Consider the following 23,678-nt stretch of genomic DNA (forward strand, 5'->3'; position numbering starts at 1 on the left):
ATATCCATATCCAGGCTCCCCACTCTCCCCTTCCATGGAGCCTGGTCCTCCCCTTTAAACGCTACAAAAGCGACTATGGCTTTCTCTAGCCACCTTCTTAGGCTTCCGCTTATCCCGAATTCCCGTTTTGCCCCTGACTTTCCTTACTTTAACTCTTCTCTTCTGACTAAGGGCTACCAAAGATGTTGCGATAGAAGGAGAAAGGAGAGGGTTCTGTGGAGAGAGAGAGGAGAGAAGAAATCTAGGGTTTATGAAAGAAAAAGAGATTGGATTTCTAGGGTGTGTAGCTTTGAAGGCGAAGAGACGAAGAACGAAATTGAGAGCGAAAGTGAAAGTGAAGATTGCGAAGAGGAGGCATCGAATTCTGCCTCGGTTGTGTCAGAGAGATGGGATGTTTTGGGTCTTGGACAGGCCATGGTATAATTCTTTTTTTAAAAAAAAAACTTTTCACGAGAGAGATTGAAAGCACTTTCTATCTGGGTTCTTATCACATGACCCATTTAGGTCCTCTTAGCTTCTCTTCGTCATTTTGTTCTGTCTTTCCCCCCCTTGGTTGTTTTCATGTAGGGAGTTTGTATGTTTTTTCTATTATTCCTTTCCTTCATCTATTTTTTAATTATCCTATAATGTTATTAAAATTCACATTGAGATCATGATCTCTTTCAATTGTATAACAGTCAAGTTTCTTTTTATTTCTTTTGTTAAGATAACCAAATGATAACCTTTCTAGTATTGCTCACATATGTAGCTTTCGCTCTTCCAGGTAGATTTCTCTGGCATGGTTGATGATGATTTTCTACAGAGATTGGGTATAGAAAAGGGGAGGAGGAAAATCATTAACCACGAAGAGAGAGGTAGACTTTTGCGGGCAATGGACGGTTGCAGCTACAAGGCCGCTGCTGGAGGGTCTCTTTCAAACACTATGGTGGCTCTGGCGAGGCTAGGTAGTGGGTCAGTTGGGTGTCCTCACTTGAATGTTGCCATGGCTGGGAGTGTTGGGAATGACCCTTTGGGCGAGTTTTACAGGTATATGCCATTGCTAATTTTACTACATGAACATGTGTGGAAAAATGTAGAAAATAATAGTGGGTCTTTCATGAAGTGTTACGATAACATTAGTTGTGTGGATGAAAGGGTTTATGGGAAATCACCATAATACCAGTTACACTTATTGGTTTTTGGGAAAATGACCAAAATTTCTATCTTGCGAGATGTGCCCCCGTCATTTTTTTTTATTTGGAAAATGATGTTAAATTTTTTTCTAGAAGTACATCCTTGCAAATATGATTGCATATGGATTTCCCAAAACAGTTTCTAGATGTTTTTCATAAATTTTAGGGAAAGGGCATCTAAGGTGCTCTGTGCTCTTTAATTTTAAGTAGTCTATGCATTAAAATTGGCTTAACAGCCCTTTTTATAGCAATACATAGAAAATCGGCCCCATTGCATCTTGTTAATGTTTTAAAACATTCATAACACCTGAAGAAATTTTGGAACCATACCCTCATTTTGCATTTCATGGATGAGATGCCACTGGTGTAGCTAGGAGCGGGTAAGTTATAGATGTCTTCTTTTAATACTTTCAGAGCGAAATTGCGTCGGGCAAATGTGCATTTTCTTTCTGAACCTGTCAAGGATGGGACAACAGGGACAGTTATAGTCCTCACAACTCCAGATGCTCAGCGTGCTATGCTTTCATATCAGGTCAGCTACATTTTGATCGACTTATCACAAGGAAGTTTCTTGTACCATACCTTAGTAAACCTGCAACTCTTTTGTTTACACTTTTAACTTCATTGCACTCTGTACCTTTTAATACTTGTTGACCTCCTACTCATTATTCCCAACTATTAGGTGCATCCTGCTCATCATCTATATTTATATATGTTTCTATATATAGTCATCTTCCTTATGCCTTCAGCTAAGCTCTTTAAACAAAAGGGCACGAGAAAGAGTGGCTAGTCGCTCGCTCTCTCTCTCTCTCTCTCTCTAGGAAAAGTGTTTCTGGTCGATCGACCAGATAACTTATCTGGCCCGTCGACCAGAAACAAAGTGGGGACCACGTTGTTTGGGTGATGCCAGGGGCGGAGCCAGGAATTTACACTTTGGGGGTGGGGGTGTCAGACTAATTTACACTTTGCCAACACTGGTCATTGGGGGCCTTGGCCATCACTTGGAATTTCTGCACATAGCGCTCGGGGGGGGGGTGCAAATTTTTTTATTTTTACGAGGGTTGTTCTGGCTGCAAGTTCACTAAATCATATAAAAGGTGCATCTTTTGGTTCATTTTCTCACAATTTCAATGTTCTTGTTTATGGACATTTTACATTTGGGATTTGCTAGGGTCCATCGCAAAAGGCATTTCGCGGCTGGTCTGTCGCATGTCAGACCAGCCACCTCGTGAATGGAGACAAAACCTAGCAATCCCCTTTACATTTTTCAAAAGCGCACTTCTATCGCCTAAGTATTGGACTACCAATACTGATCCCTTGTCATCAAACACCAATTGATAAAGTAACAATGATGAGACTGCAATTGATAAAGAAACAAAGATGAGTTGGACATCCTGGTGGCTTAGTCCTAGCTTGCTATTTAATGAACAGTAGCCATTCTATTGATTATTGGAAGTATTCACATTCACAAACAGAAATAATACTGATTCTAGAGTCCATGTGTAGGACACAAGTCACTGATCATTAGCAATTGGGACTCATAAATTCACAACCGGTTCTGAGCAGAAAGGAGATCCAAAGTGCGATCAACCTTTTCCTGATTTTTAGTGACATTTCATCTGACAACTGATCCTGGATTTGGTTTCCTGATTTTTAGCAAATTCACCCTAATCTCCACTTGAAAACTGCCGATTTTTCATGAAAAGGAATTCCTGGCAGATAAACGTGCCCAAAGGAGCCGAATTTCTGGAAAATTTTTAGTGTAACTTTCTCCACATCGGATATGAAATTATGAAGTACCTCCACCCAGAAAAGATTATACTCAATTCTTGAACCATCTTGTCAAAAGTACCAATATACCTTTCAAGTTTCACTTCTTGTCATCTTTTTCATGTAATGGGTTAGAACGATCCAATTTTATTTTCAGGTATTCACACATCCAAATGCCAAATATCTTTAAAACCCCACAAATTTATGGTCTTTATTTGAATCCTTAGGCCGTATTTGGCAGCCATTCTCCTGAGTGCTTCTGTGCTTTCTCCCTTCCGCAGAATGGATGGCAGCCGACCCCAACCCACTTGGCCTGCTTCTCTGATTCCCACTTCTCAGGCAACAAAATAAGCAGAAATCACGAAGTAAAGCGGAGTCTTTTCCGCCATTCTGTTCTTCCCTGATTTACCTGATTTGTGAATCACGAGATGAGAACTGTTGCCAAACACGCCCTTAGTAGAGATATGGTGCATTACATACATTAAGTTTGGCCTATTCCATGGAAATGCCTAAAATGAAGAATACACAATATTTTTAATTGTCGAAATCTTGGTAGCAGTGTTTAAAGCCTGTTGCAGCAGTAAAACCTAATAATTAGCCCCTTGATCCACTGGCTACACTAAGGTGGCGCTGATGCACCAATGTGAAATTGTGAGCTCATCGAAATCTCTTCTAGGTGCATGCCATTTGAATCTTCTTTGAGTTAGGCTTTACACTAACTGGGTCCAGAGCAGTTCAATGAGAAGTTGAGAACTGCAGTTGCTTTCATGCCAACGGTAGAGATAGAAATTTTTTGTGGAGTTTCGCAAAATATTTATTTTTTAACAAAATTTTATCAGTATGTCTAAGATGGAGAAATGTGGTAGATGACTTGTTGAGAACAGCTTCTGGCTTACATTGTATGTCCAGTATTGAAGCCATGGCCTTACAACAAGTTCAAGTAGCCTTATAAGTTATAACTTCTTTCAAGCTTTGGTAGTACCCTCAATATAACGGGTGCTTTTTGGTTTGTGTGGTATTACTTGGAATGGCAATTATTGTTTTTCTTTGATTTTTGGTAGGTGAATGGAAATTGTAAATCGAGTGGCACATTAAAGAAAGTCTATAGCTACTGGATTATATGGGAGAACTTATTAAAGGATTAAGTTTTAAACTTTATCTCATTTTATGGAAACTACCTTTCAATTTTAGAAGTAACCTTCATATAACAGATAGGAGCATGGCCCAATAGAAGTTATGCATTGTAATATGATGTAATACACATTCTTCATTATGCACGGACCTACCTTGACTGCTCTATACCTTCCCTCTAGTGGGTCCCTTCATGGATTGCCTATGGGCCAAAAATTTCTTTGATCAGATGACATCCTTTTTGGGCCAGGTAATTTAAGATAGGGCTCACCAGGGGGACATTTGATTCATTTTTTCATCCTCTTCATGGCTGGTGCATCATATTATGATGGATTGGAGTTGTTTTGGAACAGTTCTCATACATATATATATATGCATATACATGCCTTCTTAAGACGTCGAGCTTTTCCATGTGAATTTTGTTGGTCACAACCCACAAATCCTATATGAATATGAGAACCATCGACTTCTTTGGTTCTTCATCATTGGTTCAAACTTTATAGTTTACACATTGACATATGCTCTAGGCCTGGTTTATGGCGTGAATTACACAACCACTAATTTTCATTTCTTGATATTGTCAGGGTACATCTTCAACTATTAACCATGATCCATGCTTGACTGACATAATTTCCAAAACAAGTATACTTGTCATAGAAGGGTATTTATTTGAACTTCCTGATACAACAAAAACAATTGCAAAAGCATGTGAGGATGCCCGAAGGAATGGTTCTCTTATTGCTGTTACTGCATCCGATGTATCGTGCATTGGAAGATATTATGACCATTTTTGGTAAGTAATTACATTTCGGTTTCTTATTTTCATTAATAGTCTCTTCATTTATCAAGGTAAAGGGGTTTACATTTGAAAGTTAGCTTGTTCATCAATATTGATAAGGAAGCTATAAAAATTAATGCCAAAAACAAAATATTGAAGAAATACTGCTTCCCCAACTTACAATAGCTGTCTTATATTTATCATCTTGGGCACCAGTTCCTTTATGTACATTCAATGTAACATTGTAAACCATAAGGAAAAATACAGCGGTTCCTTTATGTACATTCAATCTAACATTGTGACCCATAAGGAAAAATAGCTACCTGCCTTACTTTTGAAACAAAGCTAGTTCATCATTATGACAAGTAATGCCCCAAACAGAACATTGAAGAAATACTGGTCCCCAACTTACACTAGCTGTCTTATATTTATCATCTTTTGCGGCGGTTCTTTCACGTACACCCGGTGCAATACTGTAAACCACAGGGAAAAAATATGACATCAGGCAAGATTGGGAAAGAGCAACTGCAACTTACACATCACATGTTTTTTTTTTTTTGGAATGTCAACTTCATTTATTCAAAAATATTCATAAATGCAGAGCCTGGGGCATTGAGGTGGTCAGTAACATAGCAAAACCCAAGAAAAAAGAAGAAGAAACAAAGGCTATACAACAAAATACCCTCAAGGGGGAGAAAATAAAAAACTCAAAATTGGGCATATTGACAACCTCCCTAGCAAGGTGACTGGCCTCGCCGTTAGCTGATCTTCCCATGTGCTGGAAACTGATGTTATGCCCCTATACCTTATCCATGACCTCTTTGATAGCATCGACACATCTCCATGGGTAAAGGCAATCCCTTCTCAGTCACCTCATAACATTAAGTGAGTCTTCTTCCTCAATGATAATTTCAAGGTCCCTATGCTGTGTCAAAGGTGATAAAGGGTTGTCTTGACCAAGGTTGCCAAGGCGGGAATCGAAAGGGGGATTCGATTCGGGATTCGAAGGCTCCTGGGATGGTTGGAAGCGGGAATCGTGGGTTTGCAAGAGAGTCGACGGGGAATCGTCGGGGAATCGCTGAGAGTCGTTGGGGAGTTGGGATTCGCTGGGGATTCGCAGGGAATAAAGTGGGAATCGGGGTTCCTATAAAGTGGGAATAAGGGTTTTCATAAATTGGGAATCGGGGTTCCCAAAATTGGGAATCAGGGTTCCCCAGAATCAGGGATTCAAATCGAATCACGGTCTTGACGAAGGCCCGGCAAAGAAGCAAAGAAGCCATGAGGCTAGATGTTAATCATGATGGAGAACCATGCTGGCAATATGCTCCTTTTAATCTGCCAACGTTATCTAGACCCAAAACTCATTCTCCCCATCACAGTCTACAAATCCCTATTTCACCCTGTCGTATCTGATATCCTAGTAATGTGAAAAGGAAAAATGTCCAAACCTAAGCAGTATCAACAATTTTGTCTATAAACTGACCTAATCTCCATGGAACACATTTGTTTCTTGAGGCCCAAACTATTGCATTCTTGATTCTTCTTTCACCCAAATCTTTTTCGAGAAGTCTGATTTCCATTAGTAACGCTCTAAGCTATGACTCTTGTCAACAATCTCCTTATTTATACAGGTTCTTTTTCCCCCCTCATTTGTTAAGGTTTTGAATACGGTGATTTCCACGAGGAGGCTGCTCCAGCATCAAACACGAGGACTTCTAATGTATGGCAAGCCCAGGCTCTGATGCTACTTATGAGTTATGACAACATTCAAGACGTGAAAAATGAAGGTGTTAAGGAAAACGATCCCCATATATGGTTCTTATACGCTCGCTCTGATGATCGATCAAATAATCAGAATAAAATTGGCTTGGTCAGGGATTGACTAGTTGACTGATTCTACTGCACTTGGATTAGGCTCTATTGATTCAACTACCAACAGAAGGAAACAATGGTTCTCTCTATTTACTTACCTTTAGTAGGTGGGAATAAGACGAGTAGAAAATAGGCTATTTATGGCTTAAAGCATCTAGGAATCACAAGATTCTAAATTTGGAGAGCAGCACCTTATTATAAGGTTTGTGCAACTATATTTCAGAGACATCAAACCCATGCTTCCTGGTCCCTTCAGCAATTTCTGTTCAACTGGCCTTGCAATGCCTCCTGAGAGCTGACAACAGAGCAGGATTCTCACTAGCTGACTTGACTCTATCCCCCAAACAGAAAATTATGGCCAAGGCTTGACTAATCTGAACGCTCTGAACATTTACTGCTTTCATTGAAAATTGCATCATGTAAGATTGGATCTGCTTCAATGGATGTATTTTCTGATTCTTGCTAAGTTCAACTAATCTGAACCCTCTTTAACTTATCAATGGTGATCATGGGTCTGACTCCTGATTCTCAAAAAAATTTCCACCCATAAGAGTATACAGTTGGTTGATTCCATGTCACAACTTTTTATTAACCTACACAGGGCCTGACCCTACAAGAATACCAAAAAGCCATACTGTTTCCTGTAGGCCCTTTTTGGTTACCTTATACAAATATCAATCACAATGAATTGTTGGAATTGAGGTTGCTTTAGTTACCAAAATCCATACGGTTTCCTCTAAGGCCTCTTTGGTTACCACTGAAATTGATCCATGTTTTTGAATAAGATTATTTTAAGTTAATCTGTTTGCAAATGGAAATGGGACATTGAGGACATTCTGAGGCCATTAACTTAGATGTGAAACTATTATAACCATTATTTGCTTATAAAACTATACTCAAGGGAAACGGTATCAGCACAGCCATATTTTGATATTTGCGCAAACCATCATGTCTTGTATTTAAAGAGCTGTCAAAAGCTTATTACGTCTCCCAAATAGCTCTCACGAGCCAGTTAAAGAAGAAAAGACAGATGGGCTTGTGCAAATATCAAAATATGGTTGTGCTGATAACATCTCCCTACTCAAATACCATAATATACATGTAAGATTTTATGTAAATAATTTTAAGAGGGTATCCAAAGAGGCGCCGTATAAGGGTTCAACTTGGGTTGGGTCAGGTTGATCTTGTACTAAAAAATGATTTGGACCCGACCCGATTTATGGTAAAAGCTCAACCCGGATTTCTAAAAATCCACCTGAGTTGCACCCCTAGGGCCATAGCCGTAACAACTTTTGCCCAAATGTTTCTGTTAGAACTTCTCTTGTACTTAACTATCATTAGCCTCTTGAAATCTTGTCTGCAGGGAAATTATAGGAAACTATGCAGATATTGTCTTTGCAAACATCAATGAGGCAAGAGCCCTCTGCCATTTCTCCACAAAGGATAGTGCAATCTCAGTCACAAAGTACTTGAGCCATCTTGTTCCTCTGGTCTCCGTCACGGATGGCCCAAGTGGCTCATACATTGGCGTTAAAGGTGAAGCCATTTACATACCCCCTTCACCTTGTGTGCCCGTGGACACATGTGGGGCCGGTGATGCCTATGCATCAGGTATTTTATATGGTATTCTTAGGGGAGTCTCAGACTTGAAAGGTATGGGTATGTTGGCCTCGAGAGTGGCCGCCATTGTTGTTGGCCAACAAGGAACTCGTCTTCGAGTTCAAGATGCAGTAGAGCTCGCGGAGTCATTTGAATTCCATCTCAAGAGCTCCAAAATCTGCTCTGATGTTGGGTCAGATCACATCTCCAGCATCTAATCTGGTTTCTTTTTCAATTTTAGTTTACCCTTGTTCCAATTAGACTGAATTTTTTATTCACTGTAATTTAGTTCAAAGCTTTGTTGTACATTTCCAATGTATTACACTCAATTTTTATTTGATTAGATTACTGTTAATGATTGTCAGTGGGAATTCATCTATATTCTTTAAAAAAGCATGATTTTGGGAGGATCTTCTTCTTCTTTCTTCTCTTTAATGTGTTAGCAAAGATTAACCCAGTTTGGTTTTCATAATCTTAAGAAAATTGGGCCTGTAGCTCAATAGTTGAGGTTTGTACCTCAACCATGAGGTCACAGAAAAAAATAGGAATGATATTTCCCCCTTTGTCGGATAAAATCTAACAACCACGCCCCCCCCCTCCGCCGCACGCACACACACAACCCCCACCCACACAACATTTACTGTGAGAATGGTTCACTGGTTGAGGATAAATTCGCACACACACAACCCCCACCCACGCAACATTTACTGTGAGAATGGTTCACTGGTTGAGAATGGTTCACTGGTTGAGGATAAATTCACCCCCTTGAACGTTTTTTTTTTTACCTTTGAAAGTTAACGGCTAATGTTCCGTCAAAGGGGGCACCCCTTTAACCTTTTTTCTTACCTTTGAAAGTTGACGGCTAACGTTCTGTCGGGTGGGGGGGGGGGGATACCATTTCCCAAAAAATATTGTAATATACATGCATAAAAGGTTGGGTGACCTCCCAGGAAGTCCTCATGTTGCACCCGGGTCCATTTTATCATTTCATATAAAAAATACATGCATAAAAGGTACAATGGGACCCACCTATGTGGATGATCTGAACCATTCATTTTTTAATCTCTGCTGTTGATAGAACGTGCTATAAAATTTTTGTCCATAGGATGATTAAAACCCTTTGATTAAGAAGGTTTTTGTATCTTAGTTTTTCTGAATGGTTTAGATAATCCAAATAGGTGTACTTGGATGATCATCCGCTGTGCTTTTGGCTGAGTTTTACCATTGATTTTTGTAGTCATGAAAAAATATTCCATTAAAAATTTGTGGGTCTAGTTGTAAGTTGTAACTTGTAAGTGACGGATAGGATGGGGAGGGGGAGACTTCAGCAGGTGAGAGTAGACCTGGCAAATGGGTGACTGGGCCGGGGTGGGCTTCACCCAACCTGTATGGGTCCGAGTGGTACGGGCCGGGTCACAAATGACCCGGAATCTTACGGGTCACCCGATTTTTTTTGCCAAATGATATATCCACGCCTTTTGATCACCAGGAACACCCTCTGTCAGTGTATCAATGACTAAAGATGGGCTGTTGTACTTATGTCAAAAGAATTCAATGCCCCCTGAGTGCCACAAACACTGAGGGGGTGTTATTCCCACACTATAATAGGATGATCCAAATTGTCTATGTGATGGACATAACGAAAATAAGTAGTTCCCAAAATGTCATTTCCATAGGTTGATCCTAGCCTATGAAACTGTAATAACGGTTTCCAAAAAGCACTTACCAGACAATTAAATACTAAAAGACAAGATACACGAGCGTGTATCTAAACATGGTTGTGCTGAAATCATTTCCCTTATATAGGCTGATCCTAGCTGATCCTAGCCCTCATATCTACATTGGAACGGCATAGAAAGCTCTGTAGATCTGTGGGTTGGATCATCCTATGGAAATGATTGTCAGGGCGCAATCTGTCTATCAAATGGACGGTTTGGATCATCCTACCGTGTAAGTCGTACAGCACACTTGGAAAAATACTGCACCATACTGGCTTACACTTTATAAAATAGCTGTCCAAACTACAAAGCTTACACCTACACCGAGAATTTATATGATGGGTGGCTGTGAAAACACGTGAAGTCTGAAAAAAGTAGGTACGGCCCACTTTTTTCGATGATCCGAACCGTTCATCTATTTTGGCACAGCATAAATAGGTTGTGCCCCAAAAATCATTTCCATAGGATGATCCTAACCCTACGATCTGTAGAAGATCCTATAAATGATTTTTGGAAATCTCCATTTTCAGATCAGTTCAGATCGAAGGGTTAGATCATCCAATGGAAATGATTTTTGGGGCACAACCTATCTACGTTGTGCCCAAACAGATGAACGGTTTGGATCATCAGAAAAAGTGGGCCGTACGTACTTTTTTCAGACTTCACGTGTTTTCACGGCCACCCATCATATAAATTCTCACACCTACAGTATCTTCGAAGTTACTGGTAAAAAAACGGCACTTTTGACTTTTCTTATGGGAGATGATAAATTCGCACCCATGTAGGATGATTCGCACCACTGTTAACCTGAATTGTGGCTGATTTTAACGCTTTTTTACGTGTAAGGGAACAGAAGCACGGAATCGGGAAAAAACAACAAACAAACAATGTGAAAGATCGTCTCAAGAGTACTACGTAAGAGGGAGAGCTCTTCTGAGTTTTGTTCCTTTTTTGTCCATTTTCGTCCTCGTAAATGGATGCATTGTAACTCAGTTCTCCACATGATTTTCAACATTTTAAGGTAGAGGATCAACACTACTCTCTTTCTTTGATTAGATCCTTAAATTTCCGTTTTTTCGGGGTTTTATGGGGGCAATCTTGTGAAATTTTGTGCTTTTAGGAGTGATAGATCTGGTGGTTGAGTTGAATTTGGGAATTTTACAGGGATTGTTGTGCTTCTAGGGTTTTAATTTGTGTTGATTCTCTGTTTTTAATTTTCTTTTTATTGGATTTAGGGGATTTTTCTTTTGGTTGAAGGATATGATGTTATATAGTTCTATTTGAGTTGGTTATTTTTATGGTTGATTTGAATTTGGGAATTTTACAGGGATTGATGCGCTTCTAGGGTTTTAATTTCTGTTGATTCTCTGTTTTTAGTTTTTTTATTGGATTTTGGGTATTTAGGGGATTTTTCATTTTGGTTGAAAGATCTGATGTTATGTAGTTCTATTTGAGTTGGTTATTTTTATGGGTGAGTTGAATTTGGGAATTTTACAGGGATCGATATGCTTCTAGGGTTTTAAGTTGTTTTGATTCTCTGTTTTTATTTTTCTTTTTATTGGATTTAGGGTATTTTTCTTTTGGTTAAAGGATATGATGTCTTGTGGTTCTATTTGAGTTAGTTATTTTGATGAGGGCAATGGTTGGAACTTGAAAGTAGATTTTAGATCTGGAAAATTCCATGGATGGATCTCTAGGGTTCCGCCTTTCTTCGATTTTTGGCTGATTCATCGGTTTTCTTCTCTTTGTTAAATTGAAGGCTTTGTATGTGTAAGATTTTGCTCGGGAGCCTTGTTAGAAAGGGAGCCTCTTTATGGCAATTTTGAGCTAGGGTTTCTATCTTTTAGCCTTTTTTTTCTTTTAAAATTCAGTTGGCTGGATTTTGTTTTTCTATTCATGGATTATGGTGGAGAAGCTGGGTTTTCTGGTGGCAATGTTGTGCAAATAATACCCGAAATGGGAGGCGGCAACGCCGACAATTGGATTCCGGGATTGGGCGATCAAGCAATTTGGGCGACAGAGGAAGATTATGGGGCTTGGAATGGAGATACATCTGTTGACACTTTGTCTAATTCGAATTACGATGGGGGGCAGTCCCAATCTCGTTCTGGAAGTGAACCTCCCAACAAGAAACCAAGGAGTTCTCAAGGGGATTCATATAGTAGAGATCACGATTTTTCGTCTGGGAACCGATCCAAAGCGATTGGGAGAATGTTTTTCAAAACAAAATTATGCTGCAAATTCCGTGCGAGGACATGTCCTTACATAACAAACTGTAATTTTGCTCATGGAATTGAGGAATTAAGAAAGCCTCCTCCTAATTGGCAAGAGATTGTTGGGGCGCAGGACGATGATCGAGGTCAGTCTATGGAGCCGAGGGAGGAACATCAGATACCAATACTCACTTCTTCCAGTTTGGTTGGGGAGATTCAGAGGTCTTACAAAGGGCGGCACTGTAAGAAGTTTTATACTGATGAAGGCTGCCCTTATGGAGATCTGTGTACATTTTTGCACGACGAGCAGTCCAAAGCACGAGAAAGTGTGGCAATAAGTTTGGGTCCGACAGTTGGTAGTGGGTATGGGAATGGTGGGGTTGGTTCCAACCAGAAGCCTTCGAATTGGAAAACAAGGATATGTAACAAGTGGGAGATGACTGGGTATTGTCCATTTGGGGCCAAGTGCCATTTTGCTCATGGATCAGCAGGTACGGTTATACTGCCATTTATTCTTTTTTTTTTTTTTTGGAATGGTTCTACCATTTATCCTTTTCTTCCATTTTCTAGCATGATGATCCCATACTGTTCATGGAATGTTGCTGTACCGATTTTCTTTCAAGGCATGGTATCTGTAATAGGGTTGTCCTTTGCTATAAAATACTGGTGTATTGGATAAATGTTGACACACCATTCAGGGCATTCTTTTGCTGCTTAAATTGTAATTTTATGCTGCCTATTCTGGTGTATATCTAACCTTTATATATTAGTACATTATTTGCTCTCTTAGCATTTCTGAGCAATTTGGTTACATGTGAAAATTCAGTTGCGGGTGTAATTTTAATTTTTCCGCCAAAAGATTTTTATGCAGCTTGGCTTTTCGGTTTCATAATTACAAAAAAGCCCTTAGATTTTGTTCTTTACTGATGTAGTTCTTTGGCAACAGAGCTTCACAGATATGGCGGGGGACTTGTGGAGATGGATGGTACAGAGTCTTCATCAGCTCCTCCCGACTCAAAGCAGGTTGGAGCATTTTCTAAGGTGCCAACAGATACTGTTGTTGCATCTAGCATGTCAGTTCCTCATACAGATGTCTATCATATGGGCGTTCCTGCTCAGAGGTCTGCTGCTGTAAATCAGAGGCAGGGACAGAGGCCCCTTCAAAAATGGAAGGGCCCAAACAAGATCAGTAGGATTTACGGTGATTGGATTGATGATAATGAATCGGACCCAGCTCGCTAATTTTGACGAGAGCATTTCAGATAAAAACATTTACAGATGATAGTAATAATGAGTTGTTCGTGTCTGCTACTTCTATTTCTTAATTATCAATAATTTGGTGAATTCCCACTCAGTGAAGAGGTATATGAAAGCTGTCACATTTGTTGCTGGTGGTTCGATGATGTGATGAAAGTTTTGAAGGTTCTCGCTCAAAATATTGAGTAGTATTTTATCTCATGTGATTCTTGGTGATGGGAATCAGGTGAATTTCTTGTGAGCAGAACTGGGATTTTCCAAACTCACACACTGGTAACTTTTTATGGTATTTGCTAGAATTGCTCCTTGGTAATTTTAGAAGATCGAGCATAGCTAGGTGTGCCAGAAATAGAAACATGTCTGGTTGGCTGGTTTCTCGTCCACTAGATGATAGCAATCACTGAAAAAATATGAAGAATTTATGTGGACATCAAACAGTGAAGGGTTTGTCGGTTGACATATGCATGGCAAAGAAGCAGTTGGGATACTAATGCACGTCCAATGTTTAAGATTCCACATTTTTCTGCGTGGATGCACTTTCTTGTATCGGTGTCAAAATTATTCAGATGTTCCCTACATGTAAGGCTGCAGAAACTGGAAATAACTTAATATTGTGGTGATTCTCGTGTTGTTTCTTAGTCGTCACATTTCCACGTGATATTTCTTTTATGCTCCAAATAAAAGAAAGTCTTATCTGCTCATCAAGTTATGAACATTTTTTATAGTTCTTTCTGTCGCCCTTTTTTTTCCTATAGAGACCATTTATTAATTTCATGTAATTGTTGCGTATCATGATCATTGTGCCTTCCCATCAGCTTTTTAAAGATTCAGTACTCAACTGTCTCGGTATTTTGCTTGTTGTAATTGAGGAGCATTCAGTGTGATATTTAGAGGCAATCAATTATTCTATTCAACGGACAGTGGAGGCAGATGGAAATGTGAAGACAAATTATATTGGAAAATTGAAACAATATAATCTGTACTAGTGCTAACCTTGTTTGTTCAGTCCCAAGTCCTAACATAACAAAGCCTCCAAATCAATGAAATCACTGCAGAAAGATGATGTCAAAATGCTGTTATGGTAGTGCACCAGTCTGACATGTTATTCTATGGTAAACCTGTAGTTGGACATGCAAGCAGTCATGCTTTCATTTGTTGGCTTTTTTCTTTTTAAGCTTTGCCTCTCTAATATTGTGTAATAATCTCTGTCTTATTTGTTTGTTGCTTCTATGTAATTAGTTTACTTCATAGAGCATTTTAGAGGATTTCCTTTGTCAACACACACACACACACACACACATAACTAACATTAAGAGAATTCCCTCTATTAAGCTAGTTGCTCTCAATAGCTTAATTCAGTGCCTCGCATTGTAGTTAAGTAGATAAACAAAGATATTAGTGACACGCAACCTAGACATGTATGTATATCACGTGTGTTAAGAATGGATACTAGGTGTCAAACTTGGTTTGGAGGATTAAATCGATCAAAGGGTTTCTTTAAATTTTCACAGGGACTTCAACAAGGGGATTTTTTTGTCTCTGTTTCTTTTAGCTTTGATGGCGGAAGCTTTAAATATTGGAGAAAAACCAGAAGTTGTAGGTTCATTGAGTACTTTTGGGAGTGGCAGGAGTGTTTTTGGGAGTGACAGGAGTGGAGGTTACACATTTACAATGGTGTGTTGGTGTTTAGTAGTGCTGAGGATGATAAAATTAAGAAGTTGAAAGTTGTTTTCAAGTGTTACGATATGGTAACAAGACCGAGGATCAGCAAATCAGTAATGATGGGCATTAATCTTAGTGAGGAGGACAGAGACTTGTGTTAATATACTTGGGTTTAGTGTGGGCCAATTCCATTTTAGATATTTGGAGATGTGGCTTGGAGGTTGGAACTTGCTTGACAACTACAGGGAACGAGTGTATGGTGTGGAGAATTCTTTTTTATTTTATTGAATGGTGTGGAGAAGCATTCTAACATTAAAGCTAAGAAAAATCACAATACTCACAAAATAAAGCTAAGAGTAATCTATTCGAGCATGATAACACAAAAGCTTAAATGAAATTTGTATTGGCAATAATCAGAAGACAGACAAAGAAACCACAGAACAACAATCATATCATGTTGGACAATTTTTCAAGGCTCCAACAGCAAAACTGGATTTAATTAAAACTGATAATCACCTCACATGGATGCCTTGAAAAATGCATTTAATTAACTTCAATTCAACATATGGAAATTAAGAGGGGTATTAAGGTATTTATGTTGGTTCTGAAATGAGAATCAGCAATTCAAAACCCAATAAATTTTCACATTTCTATACTCAGTCCTCAAGCATGATAAACATGCATTTGCTCCCTAAAAATGGGACTTGCTAGCCATCGCAGAAGGCATTTTGCGGATTGTCTGTTGCAGCTGACAGCAGCCACAGAGGCTCACTTTTCAGAACATTTTGTCGTCATTTACGAGGTGGCTGCTGTCAGATGCAACAGACCATCCGCGAAATGCCTTCTGCGATGGACGCTAGCAAATCCCATTAAAAATATATGAAACTACCTAAGGATTTTATGCCTTACCATTTGTGACTTGAGCTATAGGAGTCTTCTTCTCAACTAAAGCCTGCAAAATAAATAGAACACGAGATAAACCGGCCAAATTAGGAATAACAAAGCAACATTACAGAAATAAAGGTATAATAGCATCAAGGGCTCATCAAATTATTAAAAAAAAAAGAAAGAAAAAGAAAAAAGAAAAGAAAGCTATCCAGATTCCAGAGTCCCCAACAACATCATGGCAACAAATAGGAATTAGTAGGGTATAACAATAGTACCTCATGTAGTTCCAATAAACAATTTAGTGTCTTCTCTGAAGAGGAAATCGGGTCAGAATATGCTTTGTCAACTGCTCTGTCTGTATTGCAGAATGTAGACCTCACAGTTTCCTGTAAGCAGTGCATAACGGAGAAACAAACTAATCCAAAATTGATATTGTAAGATTATATAATAACTAATCATTAACTTTATTTTGGCAAATGCTTAATAGTCTTAGGCGAAACACAAACCTGCCGCAATCTATTTGAACTCGAGAATGCTTTCTGCAGCAAGAACCTCAACTCGAGAGTCTTATCCCAGAGGAAAGCCTAGAGAAAAAAGAAAAAAAACAGGTATGAAGCTTGTATATGAACAACAATAACAATAGAAAATGGAACTAAGATGGCAAGTATGAGAACAGTCATAAATGAATAGGAGCAAAAACAATAGCTAGTTCCCAGGGCCATAGTAGACACTTCATAGACCGTATCAAGACAGAAGATCAATGAATGCATATAGAAGAATTAAACTGTAAGTTCATGACTGATTATCCTAGGTTTGCAACGAGATTTAAAAAGCCGATGCATGCATAACAACTTACCCATGGATCATACCTTTTGGTTTTTCACAGCTTGACCTTTTGGAAGGTCTTCATCCTTGTGACGCTTCAGACTCTTTAGAAGATCTCTAAGCAGAAAACAGAGAGAAAAAAGAATTGTACGAAAAATGTGATAAAAATTTTGACAGAAAAGTTTATCTATTTCACAAGGGAAGTAAGTGTTGTATACCTTGCATTTAGGAAGTCTTATTTTTTCATCAAACTGCTATCAAATAAACATATGTCATATGATATGAAACATCAACAACAATAACTAGCATGAAAGACCAAATAAGATCTTCCAATATTTAGAGGGTGTCACGCATTAAACTTTAGCTCCATCAGCTTTCAGAAGGACACAACAAAATTACAGACCCCCACCCACCCACACGCGTGCTGCACGCATGCGCGCACACACAAAATAACACCACCACCTCTCCTCCTTCTCATGTCAATGTACATTCAATCCACACAACACCATTTCTACACACCGAATATTGGCATCCTGCCTTATTGAAGCAAAACTTGCAAAAGCTTTTTCAGTAGTATCCATGTAGTATGGAAAGAGCACCCTTCCTCAGTGTAACGCAATAGTGTCTGCAATGTGATTTCATTGTCGTCATGTCACGACCGCCTACAATAAAATCAGGAAAGTGATATTTACGCCCCTTTTGATTACTAGGGACACCCAGCGCCGTGTATCAATGACTAAAGAGGGGCTAATGTACTTGACGTCAGAAGAATCCAGTGGGTTTGATTGCCATGTACACTGGGCGCTGGGTGTCCCTGGTGATCAAAAGAGGCGTAAATATCACTACCCCAAAATTAATTGGGAGAGATTAGCGATTTAATATAGCACAGACACAAGGTACTTCACAAAATAGATGAAAAGTCTATACCCATCTCATCATACACCACGCATCGCATCTCAATATAAATTAAACACCAAAGCATTCCATAAAATTGTGTTGTTTTCTATGTATTGAGCTCATATTTCAATTTAAGACTCAAGAACATAGGAACAAATATTTTCAAGATCAGTAGAAAACTTACTGCTCCTGGTGACGAAGATTGGAATATACTTTCTCAAGCTCTTCCATCTCAGTGTCATTTTGAGCTACATTTTGGCCTGCAACGTTCTTCTCCTCTTCCTCCTCCTGCACCCCAATTCGTCAAATGGTAGACCTCATAAGAAAAACTGGGGATTTGAGTCATTTGACAACCTCAAAATAAAAAAATAAAAAAAGAGTAAAAGGAGAAAACTTGCAAATGAAAGGGGGAGTATTCAGTAGTTAATATTTAAGTTAGTGGAACAATAACTCATTCACTCAACCTTACAAGTGCATGATTTTTGTTTTGGTGAGGTGACACCAAGACATAACCTCAATGCTGCAATTCAAACATCCTAAAGACATTCTATTTAGACCATTGCATATATGGTTAAAAAATACCATAAAATAAAATTCTTCATTAATTAACAGAGAGTAATGAACCGGCCATATATGTAGCAAAAATTGAAAAGCAAGAGAAGGAAAAAAAGGATACTAACAAAATAACACAAATAGATAATCCTTTCTAAAAAAAATAACACAATGTTGAAATGGAATGGGCACCTTCCCTCTAACGGCTATCTTTTAAGGGCGAGTTCTACCCGGTTAAATTCCCTACAAACAAGTTCAATCCAAAAAAATCATGGGTCAGGCTGTGTATGAGTGGGGTCAGGTTTGGGTTTGGGTTGAGGAATTGTACCCGAGTCGGGTTGGTACCCGGTCAGGGTCTAGGTGTTGGGATGATCCGACCAACATCAAACCTGAAATTTATAAAGAAAAAATTTTAATTTTTTTTTACCCTTTTTCTGTTTTGTTTCTTTTAGAAGATGGAAACCTAAAGGGGGGAGATATCACCATAACCGGGTCGAACCGACCCAACCCAACCCGACTCAACCCAGCCAAAATTGGGAAATCGGGTCGGGTTCGGATTGAGATATTAATTTTTCAGGTTGGGCCGGGCTGACGGTTTAGAGTTTCTGGTTGTTGGGTTCCCAACCAGACCCGAGTTGCACCCCTACTTCAAAGGTTACTTTACATTTAATGAGATGAACTCTTAACCGTCCAATCTGCAGGAGAAAAATACTAGGCTGGTATAAATGTACGTGGCCCTGGAAAATAAGGATCTGTTATGAGATCAAAGGAAAAAAAAAAATGGAAGCATATGAAAGGTCTCCACCCTGCATGCCTGTTATTCCTAGATTGGATCGTCTAGATTCTCTGGTAAATTTATCTCTGTTTATTTTATTTTTCTATGTTCATTCTCTTATGTTTTAAAGTTTTTTTTCTTCTGAATTTTTCCATTTTCTTTTGGTGAATGCAGATGAAATATTTAGAAGGGAAGCACAATTTGTCAAAATGGAGCGATGATTCGATCTGGATGATCGATAAACAATGCAGGCCGTTAGATTTGGCGGTAGAGGAGGTTCATGCCAAAGGATCTGTGTTGGATCGAATTCTTTTGCTCGAAAATCGCATGCTTCAGGTGAAAAAAATGGTTAAATTTTGTATATTTCTTGGTATTTCAGATGGTTAGAGAGATGTTGTCTTTTGCGCACGTGTCACAACAGAAGACCTGGTCTTTTTTTCCCAAACGAATCCTAGTTTCCTTGGACCCACCATTGCCCCTGGTCCCACTCTCATCGGATGATCTAGACCCATTGTCAAGGGTAATGTACATATAAATATGGACTAGGAGAGAAAATTAAAAAAAGTTAAAAGCCCCTGTTCGTTTGAGATTATGATAACCGATGGTGAGCCCCAAAACTGATTATTGGAGTCAAAATTAATGTAATTTGAGTCCAATAATCAGTTTGGGGGCTCACCATCGGTTGTCATAATCTCAAACGAACAGGCTTCCCACCTAGAATGGATTAAGTGATTAAGAATTATTTTTTCTTTTTTTCAGCTAAGCCTAGACATGGAGGCAAGCAGTACATCGAGCTCTTCTACTGTAGAAACATATGAGAGCACATCCAAGAGAAATGGGTTTGAAATCAAGCAGGGCCTCTTGCCTTTACGGAGCTTCAATGGACGAGATCTGCGAGAACAGAAGCACTTTCATGAAAATAATCCCCATGAACCTGGTTTACAAGTAAATCATCCCCATGAACCAGGTTTACAAGTAAGCTTCAAAGAGTCTCTCTCTCTCTCTCTCTCTCTCTCTCTCTCTCTCACACACACACACACACACACACTATAAATGTTTCACTAACACCAACTCAAAAAGCTTAAGCTTTTGGAGTAATTGATTGTTTTACATGGTATTTGAACGCCTCATCATATGTCCTGGGTTCAAAACTGAACAACTCATTGATATTAAAAATCCACATGTATAGCCAACCCAAAAGAGGAGGGCCAGATGTACGGCCAACCCAAAAATGGGATCGTAGGAGTGTTGAAGTATAAATGATTAAATAACAACAACGTTTCGGATTCTGACCACCGATTGTGAGCCCTCCAACCGATTATTGGCCCAAAATTACATTTAATTTTCAGCCAATAATTAGTTGGGGGGCTTATAATCGGTTTTCACAATCTGAAACGAACAGGGCTTTAAGATTATGTCAACTGATTTTGAGTAGTGCTAAACCAATTATTGGACTCAAATTCAAAAATAAATTTTTTTTTTGAGTCCAAAAATCAGTTTAGTACTACTCACAATCAGTTTTCATAATCTTAAACGAAAAGGGCCTAAGCTTTTGGAATCTCTCTCTCTCTCTCTCATTGTTCATTAGATGAAGGCTGCATTGCATGTTAATGGGATGACAAATTCTAGTTTTAGCCCTACACATATATACAAATGGTTGATGTGAAGTCACTCACACATTCTATCTCGCATGAAACAGGAAAATTGTAATGAGGAGAAGGTGAAGCGTTCGATTAGTGAGTTAAAATGTCTACTTGGGGAGAGTGGGGATGAAGATACGGGCAAGAAAAGTGAAAAGAAGAAGAGGACTCGAAGATGGAGGCACAAGAGATTGCTAGGTTGCTGACATTCTTTTCTTCTCATTTCTTTCTATATTTCATGGAGGCAAGACACCCCCTTTCCTATTAAAACTCCCCCTTTTTTTTGTTTTTAGTAAAAATTGTGAGAAAAAATAATAAGAAGACACTTGTTTTAGGATCGTCTCAAACAACTATCCTAGTGCCACCATATCAATGCAACTATGCATTTTTCATCTTATGGTAAGGCTATTTCTGTCATGAAAAAGTATTATTTATTTGCTGTTGGAAATATGGTGTAATTGGGAGGGCTCTTAGCAATGCCCGTTTCATGGAGGTCCTTTTTTTTATCGGTAAGCTAGGGTTAGGCGGACCCCTACCAGAATTTTAATTAAAAGAGAGATGATACAATAAAAGCAACAAGACCACTCCCGGATCCTTAGACAATGAATAAGAATGGGGGCAAAACAACCAAGGACATGATACCCTAGAAATCAAAACGTAAAAACCGAACTCCAGAGCCAGACACCATACGGAAGCCCCTAATGATCAAAGGCTTCTTTCATCTTCTGGCTAAATTTCCTTGCTCTCATGCTCTTCCTTAATTTCTGAAACTTTGGGGAATCACCATCATCTTCAGTCACCTTTTCTTAGTCTACATTTGATTTTTCAGTGCATTGACAAGCTCCTTCGGTACCATAATTTTCATTGCTTATGTTTGTCTCTGGATTTTCTTCTTTCTCGGACTCTTCCTCCTCTTCCTGGAGAACAAAGAATGGATTTTGGGTAATAGGAGAAGTGATCTTTTGAGGACTGGAATGATTTCCCCTCGGAGAGAATGTTGGATGAGCTGTATTTGCAGGGGGGCCTTGGAGGTAGGGCTGGCAACGGGGCGGGTCAGGGCCGGATGTTGGGGTCCCCTACTCCTTCCCCTCTGCGGGGAATTTTCCCCCTCCCCTTCCCCTCTCCACTGCGGGGATGGTGGGGAATCCCCCTCCCCTCCACACGGGGAATATCTAATCCCCATCCCCTCCCCTTCCCCGTCCCGCATCCTTCGGGGACAATCACTTTACTTTGTTAAATGTTAGGTTTAAAACTAAAGATTTGCTAGGGACAATCACTTCAGGCATGTTGCGGCTTGGCTGTTGCATGTGAGAGTAGCCACACAACCCACATAGGCTAAGATTTTGTCTTGTTCATTTTATTAACATGGGGACAAAGGTGGTTGCTCTCAGATTTATTTAATTGATCAATAGTCCCCAACAGATCCCTAATTCCCAATCCCACTTGCCAAAAAGTATTGTACGTGCCACACCATAGGAAGATCCAAACCGTCCATTTGATGGGCACACCATACTATCATAGGCATAGGATGATCCAAACCTTCCACTTGATGGGCACATTTTAGGATAATCCAAATTGTCCATTTGATGGGCCACAACGTAAAGAGGTTGTGGCCCAAAAATCATTTCCATAGGATAATCCCAACCCTCTGATCTATAAAGGAATTGCATATTATGGTACCTTCTATAGATCGGAGGGTTGCAATCATCCTATGGAAATAATTTTTGGGCCGCAATCTATTTACGTTGTGGCCCATCAAATGGACGGTTTGGATGATCTATGGTGTGGCCTGTAAAGTACTTTTAAATTGTAGCCTATCGAATGGACGGTTTGGATCATCCTATGGTGTAGCCCATACACTACTTTTTGAAAAATAATGGACTATACGAGCGCACACCATATAAAATCTCATCACTCATCAGAGAGATGTTGCCTTTATTGGGGGAGGGAGATTTTCAAAGAATTTAATGTTGCCTTACAGTGATGGTTCGATGGAGAGATTTTAGGGATTTCTAAGGGTAATATACTATTATAATGAGGGACAATGCCCAATGGATTATGGGTAAAAGAAAATATAAAAAGCTATTTCAGGGACAAAACTGTACTAATTGAAATTATGAAAATTTTGGGGGAATCTTGTAGATATGTTTTGATCCAAGGGGTTTCTAGTAGTTTTCCAAAAAAAAAAAAAAAACACTTAAAAAAATACAAGAAAAAAATGGCATTAATGCGGGGCGGGGCGAACTCCATCCCCTTCTCCTCCCCTTCCCCACTCAAATCGGGGAATCCCCTCCCCAAGCAGGGCGGATCCCCGCTTTTCCGGGTGAAATTGCCAGCCCTACTTGGAGGTTTGCAATTGGAACTGGGCCAGGTTTTTGAATATGCCTCCATTCTTGTTTGTGCGGTTTGGTAGGAACTTTGTGGTTTTTTGGACAAGAAGCATAAGAATGGTTGAATGTCTTACATTCTTTGCAGGAAGGGAGCCTCCATTCGTACTCCACTTTTTGGTAGGTTGTGCGCAATGAAGTTTTGATTTCAACCTGATCTGGAAGATCAACCCCAGCTTTGACTTCGATGCATACTCTGGCATAACAGAGTCTGGTTGCACCAGTTGTATATGCGTCCATGTAAAGAGGAATGCCAATCTTGCTTGCTATCTTGCTCAAGCAATGAGCCGACCAAAACCTGAGGTGGAGACCAGGGAAGCGAACCCAAACATGGATGGTTGTCAGGGAGAGCTTTTCAAGCTCGATTTCTGGGGTCCATCTTCTGAGAACGAGGGGGCGACCACCAAAGATGTAGTTTCCGCCATCTAGGACCTTTTCACAGTCTTATGAGGAGTTGAATTGAAATAGGAAGAAACCATTATGTAGGTTAAACAATTGGAAGTTGCCTTTTAACTTCCATGCTTTGTTGAGATATTCCTTTA

At 39.4% G+C, this 23,678-nt stretch overlaps 3 protein-coding genes across 4 annotated transcripts; all 3 read left to right on the forward strand.

Moving 5' to 3' along the window:
* On the forward strand, positions 1–8,732 carry NARA5 (pfkB-like carbohydrate kinase family protein). Its single transcript, XM_077380765.1, has 5 exons — positions 1–417; positions 764–1,026; positions 1,587–1,704; positions 4,658–4,866; positions 8,087–8,732. Exons 1-5 carry the CDS (start codon positions 76–78, stop codon positions 8,538–8,540), a joined length of 1,386 nt encoding a protein of 461 aa, XP_077236880.1. The 5' UTR covers positions 1–75; the 3' UTR covers positions 8,541–8,732.
* Positions 8,733–10,827: 2,095 nt separating this feature from the next.
* Positions 10,828–14,302, forward strand: LOC143878496 (zinc finger CCCH domain-containing protein 56-like). 2 transcript variants are annotated; one of them, XM_077380774.1, is made up of 3 exons: positions 10,828–11,061; positions 11,912–12,744; positions 13,200–14,302. In XM_077380774.1, the coding sequence occupies exons 1-3, from the start codon at positions 11,018–11,020 to the stop codon at positions 13,493–13,495; spliced, it is 1,173 nt and encodes a 390-aa protein (XP_077236889.1). In that variant the 5' UTR covers positions 10,828–11,017; the 3' UTR covers positions 13,496–14,302. The 2 variants fall into 2 exon arrangements, with proteins under 2 accessions (XP_077236889.1, XP_077236897.1); XM_077380782.1 differs by having other exon boundaries at positions 10,833–11,061; positions 11,956–12,744.
* Positions 14,303–19,046: 4,744 nt separating this feature from the next.
* LOC143886861 (uncharacterized) lies at positions 19,047–21,158 on the forward strand. The gene is made up of 4 exons (XM_077391021.1): positions 19,047–19,183; positions 19,284–19,445; positions 19,869–20,084; positions 20,809–21,158. Exons 1-4 carry the CDS (start codon positions 19,115–19,117, stop codon positions 20,953–20,955), a joined length of 594 nt encoding a protein of 197 aa, XP_077247136.1. The 5' UTR covers positions 19,047–19,114; the 3' UTR covers positions 20,956–21,158.
* Positions 21,159–23,678: the final 2,520 nt, after the last annotated feature.

This window comes from Tasmannia lanceolata, unplaced genomic scaffold, assembly GCF_043159265.1.
Source record: "Tasmannia lanceolata isolate RefF3 unplaced genomic scaffold, GAP_Taslan_0.1 ptg000002l, whole genome shotgun sequence".
Lineage (NCBI taxonomy): Eukaryota > Viridiplantae > Streptophyta > Magnoliopsida > Canellales > Winteraceae > Tasmannia > Tasmannia lanceolata.

What these genes read in the sequence shown, in the direction of transcription:
- LOC143878496 (XM_077380774.1), top strand. Translation starts at nt 11,018, where the DNA reads ATGCATTGTAACTCAGTTCTCCACATGATTTTCAACATTTTAAG. An exon ending in ATGATTTTCAACATTTTAAG is followed by an intron (nt 11,062 to 11,911) that starts GTAGAGGATCAA and finishes TTTAAAATTCAG; the next exon opens with TTGGCTGGATTTTGTTTTTC. An exon ending in TTTTGCTCATGGATCAGCAG is followed by an intron (nt 12,745 to 13,199) that starts GTACGGTTATAC and finishes CTTTGGCAACAG; the next exon opens with AGCTTCACAGATATGGCGGG.
- LOC143886861 (XM_077391021.1), top strand. Translation starts at nt 19,115, where the DNA reads ATGGAAGCATATGAAAGGTCTCCACCCTGCATGCCTGTTATTCCTAGA. An exon ending in TCGAAAATCGCATGCTTCAG is followed by an intron (nt 19,446 to 19,868) that starts GTGAAAAAAATG and finishes TCTTTTTTTCAG; the next exon opens with CTAAGCCTAGACATGGAGGC. An exon ending in CCCATGAACCAGGTTTACAA is followed by an intron (nt 20,085 to 20,808) that starts GTAAGCTTCAAA and finishes CGCATGAAACAG; the next exon opens with GAAAATTGTAATGAGGAGAA.
- NARA5 (XM_077380765.1), top strand. Translation starts at nt 76, where the DNA reads ATGGCTTTCTCTAGCCACCTTCTTAGGCTTCCGCTTATCCCGAATTCC. An exon ending in TGGGTCTTGGACAGGCCATG is followed by an intron (nt 418 to 763) that starts GTATAATTCTTT and finishes TCGCTCTTCCAG; the next exon opens with GTAGATTTCTCTGGCATGGT. An exon ending in AGATATTATGACCATTTTTG is followed by an intron (nt 4,867 to 8,086) that starts GTAAGTAATTAC and finishes TCTTGTCTGCAG; the next exon opens with GGAAATTATAGGAAACTATG.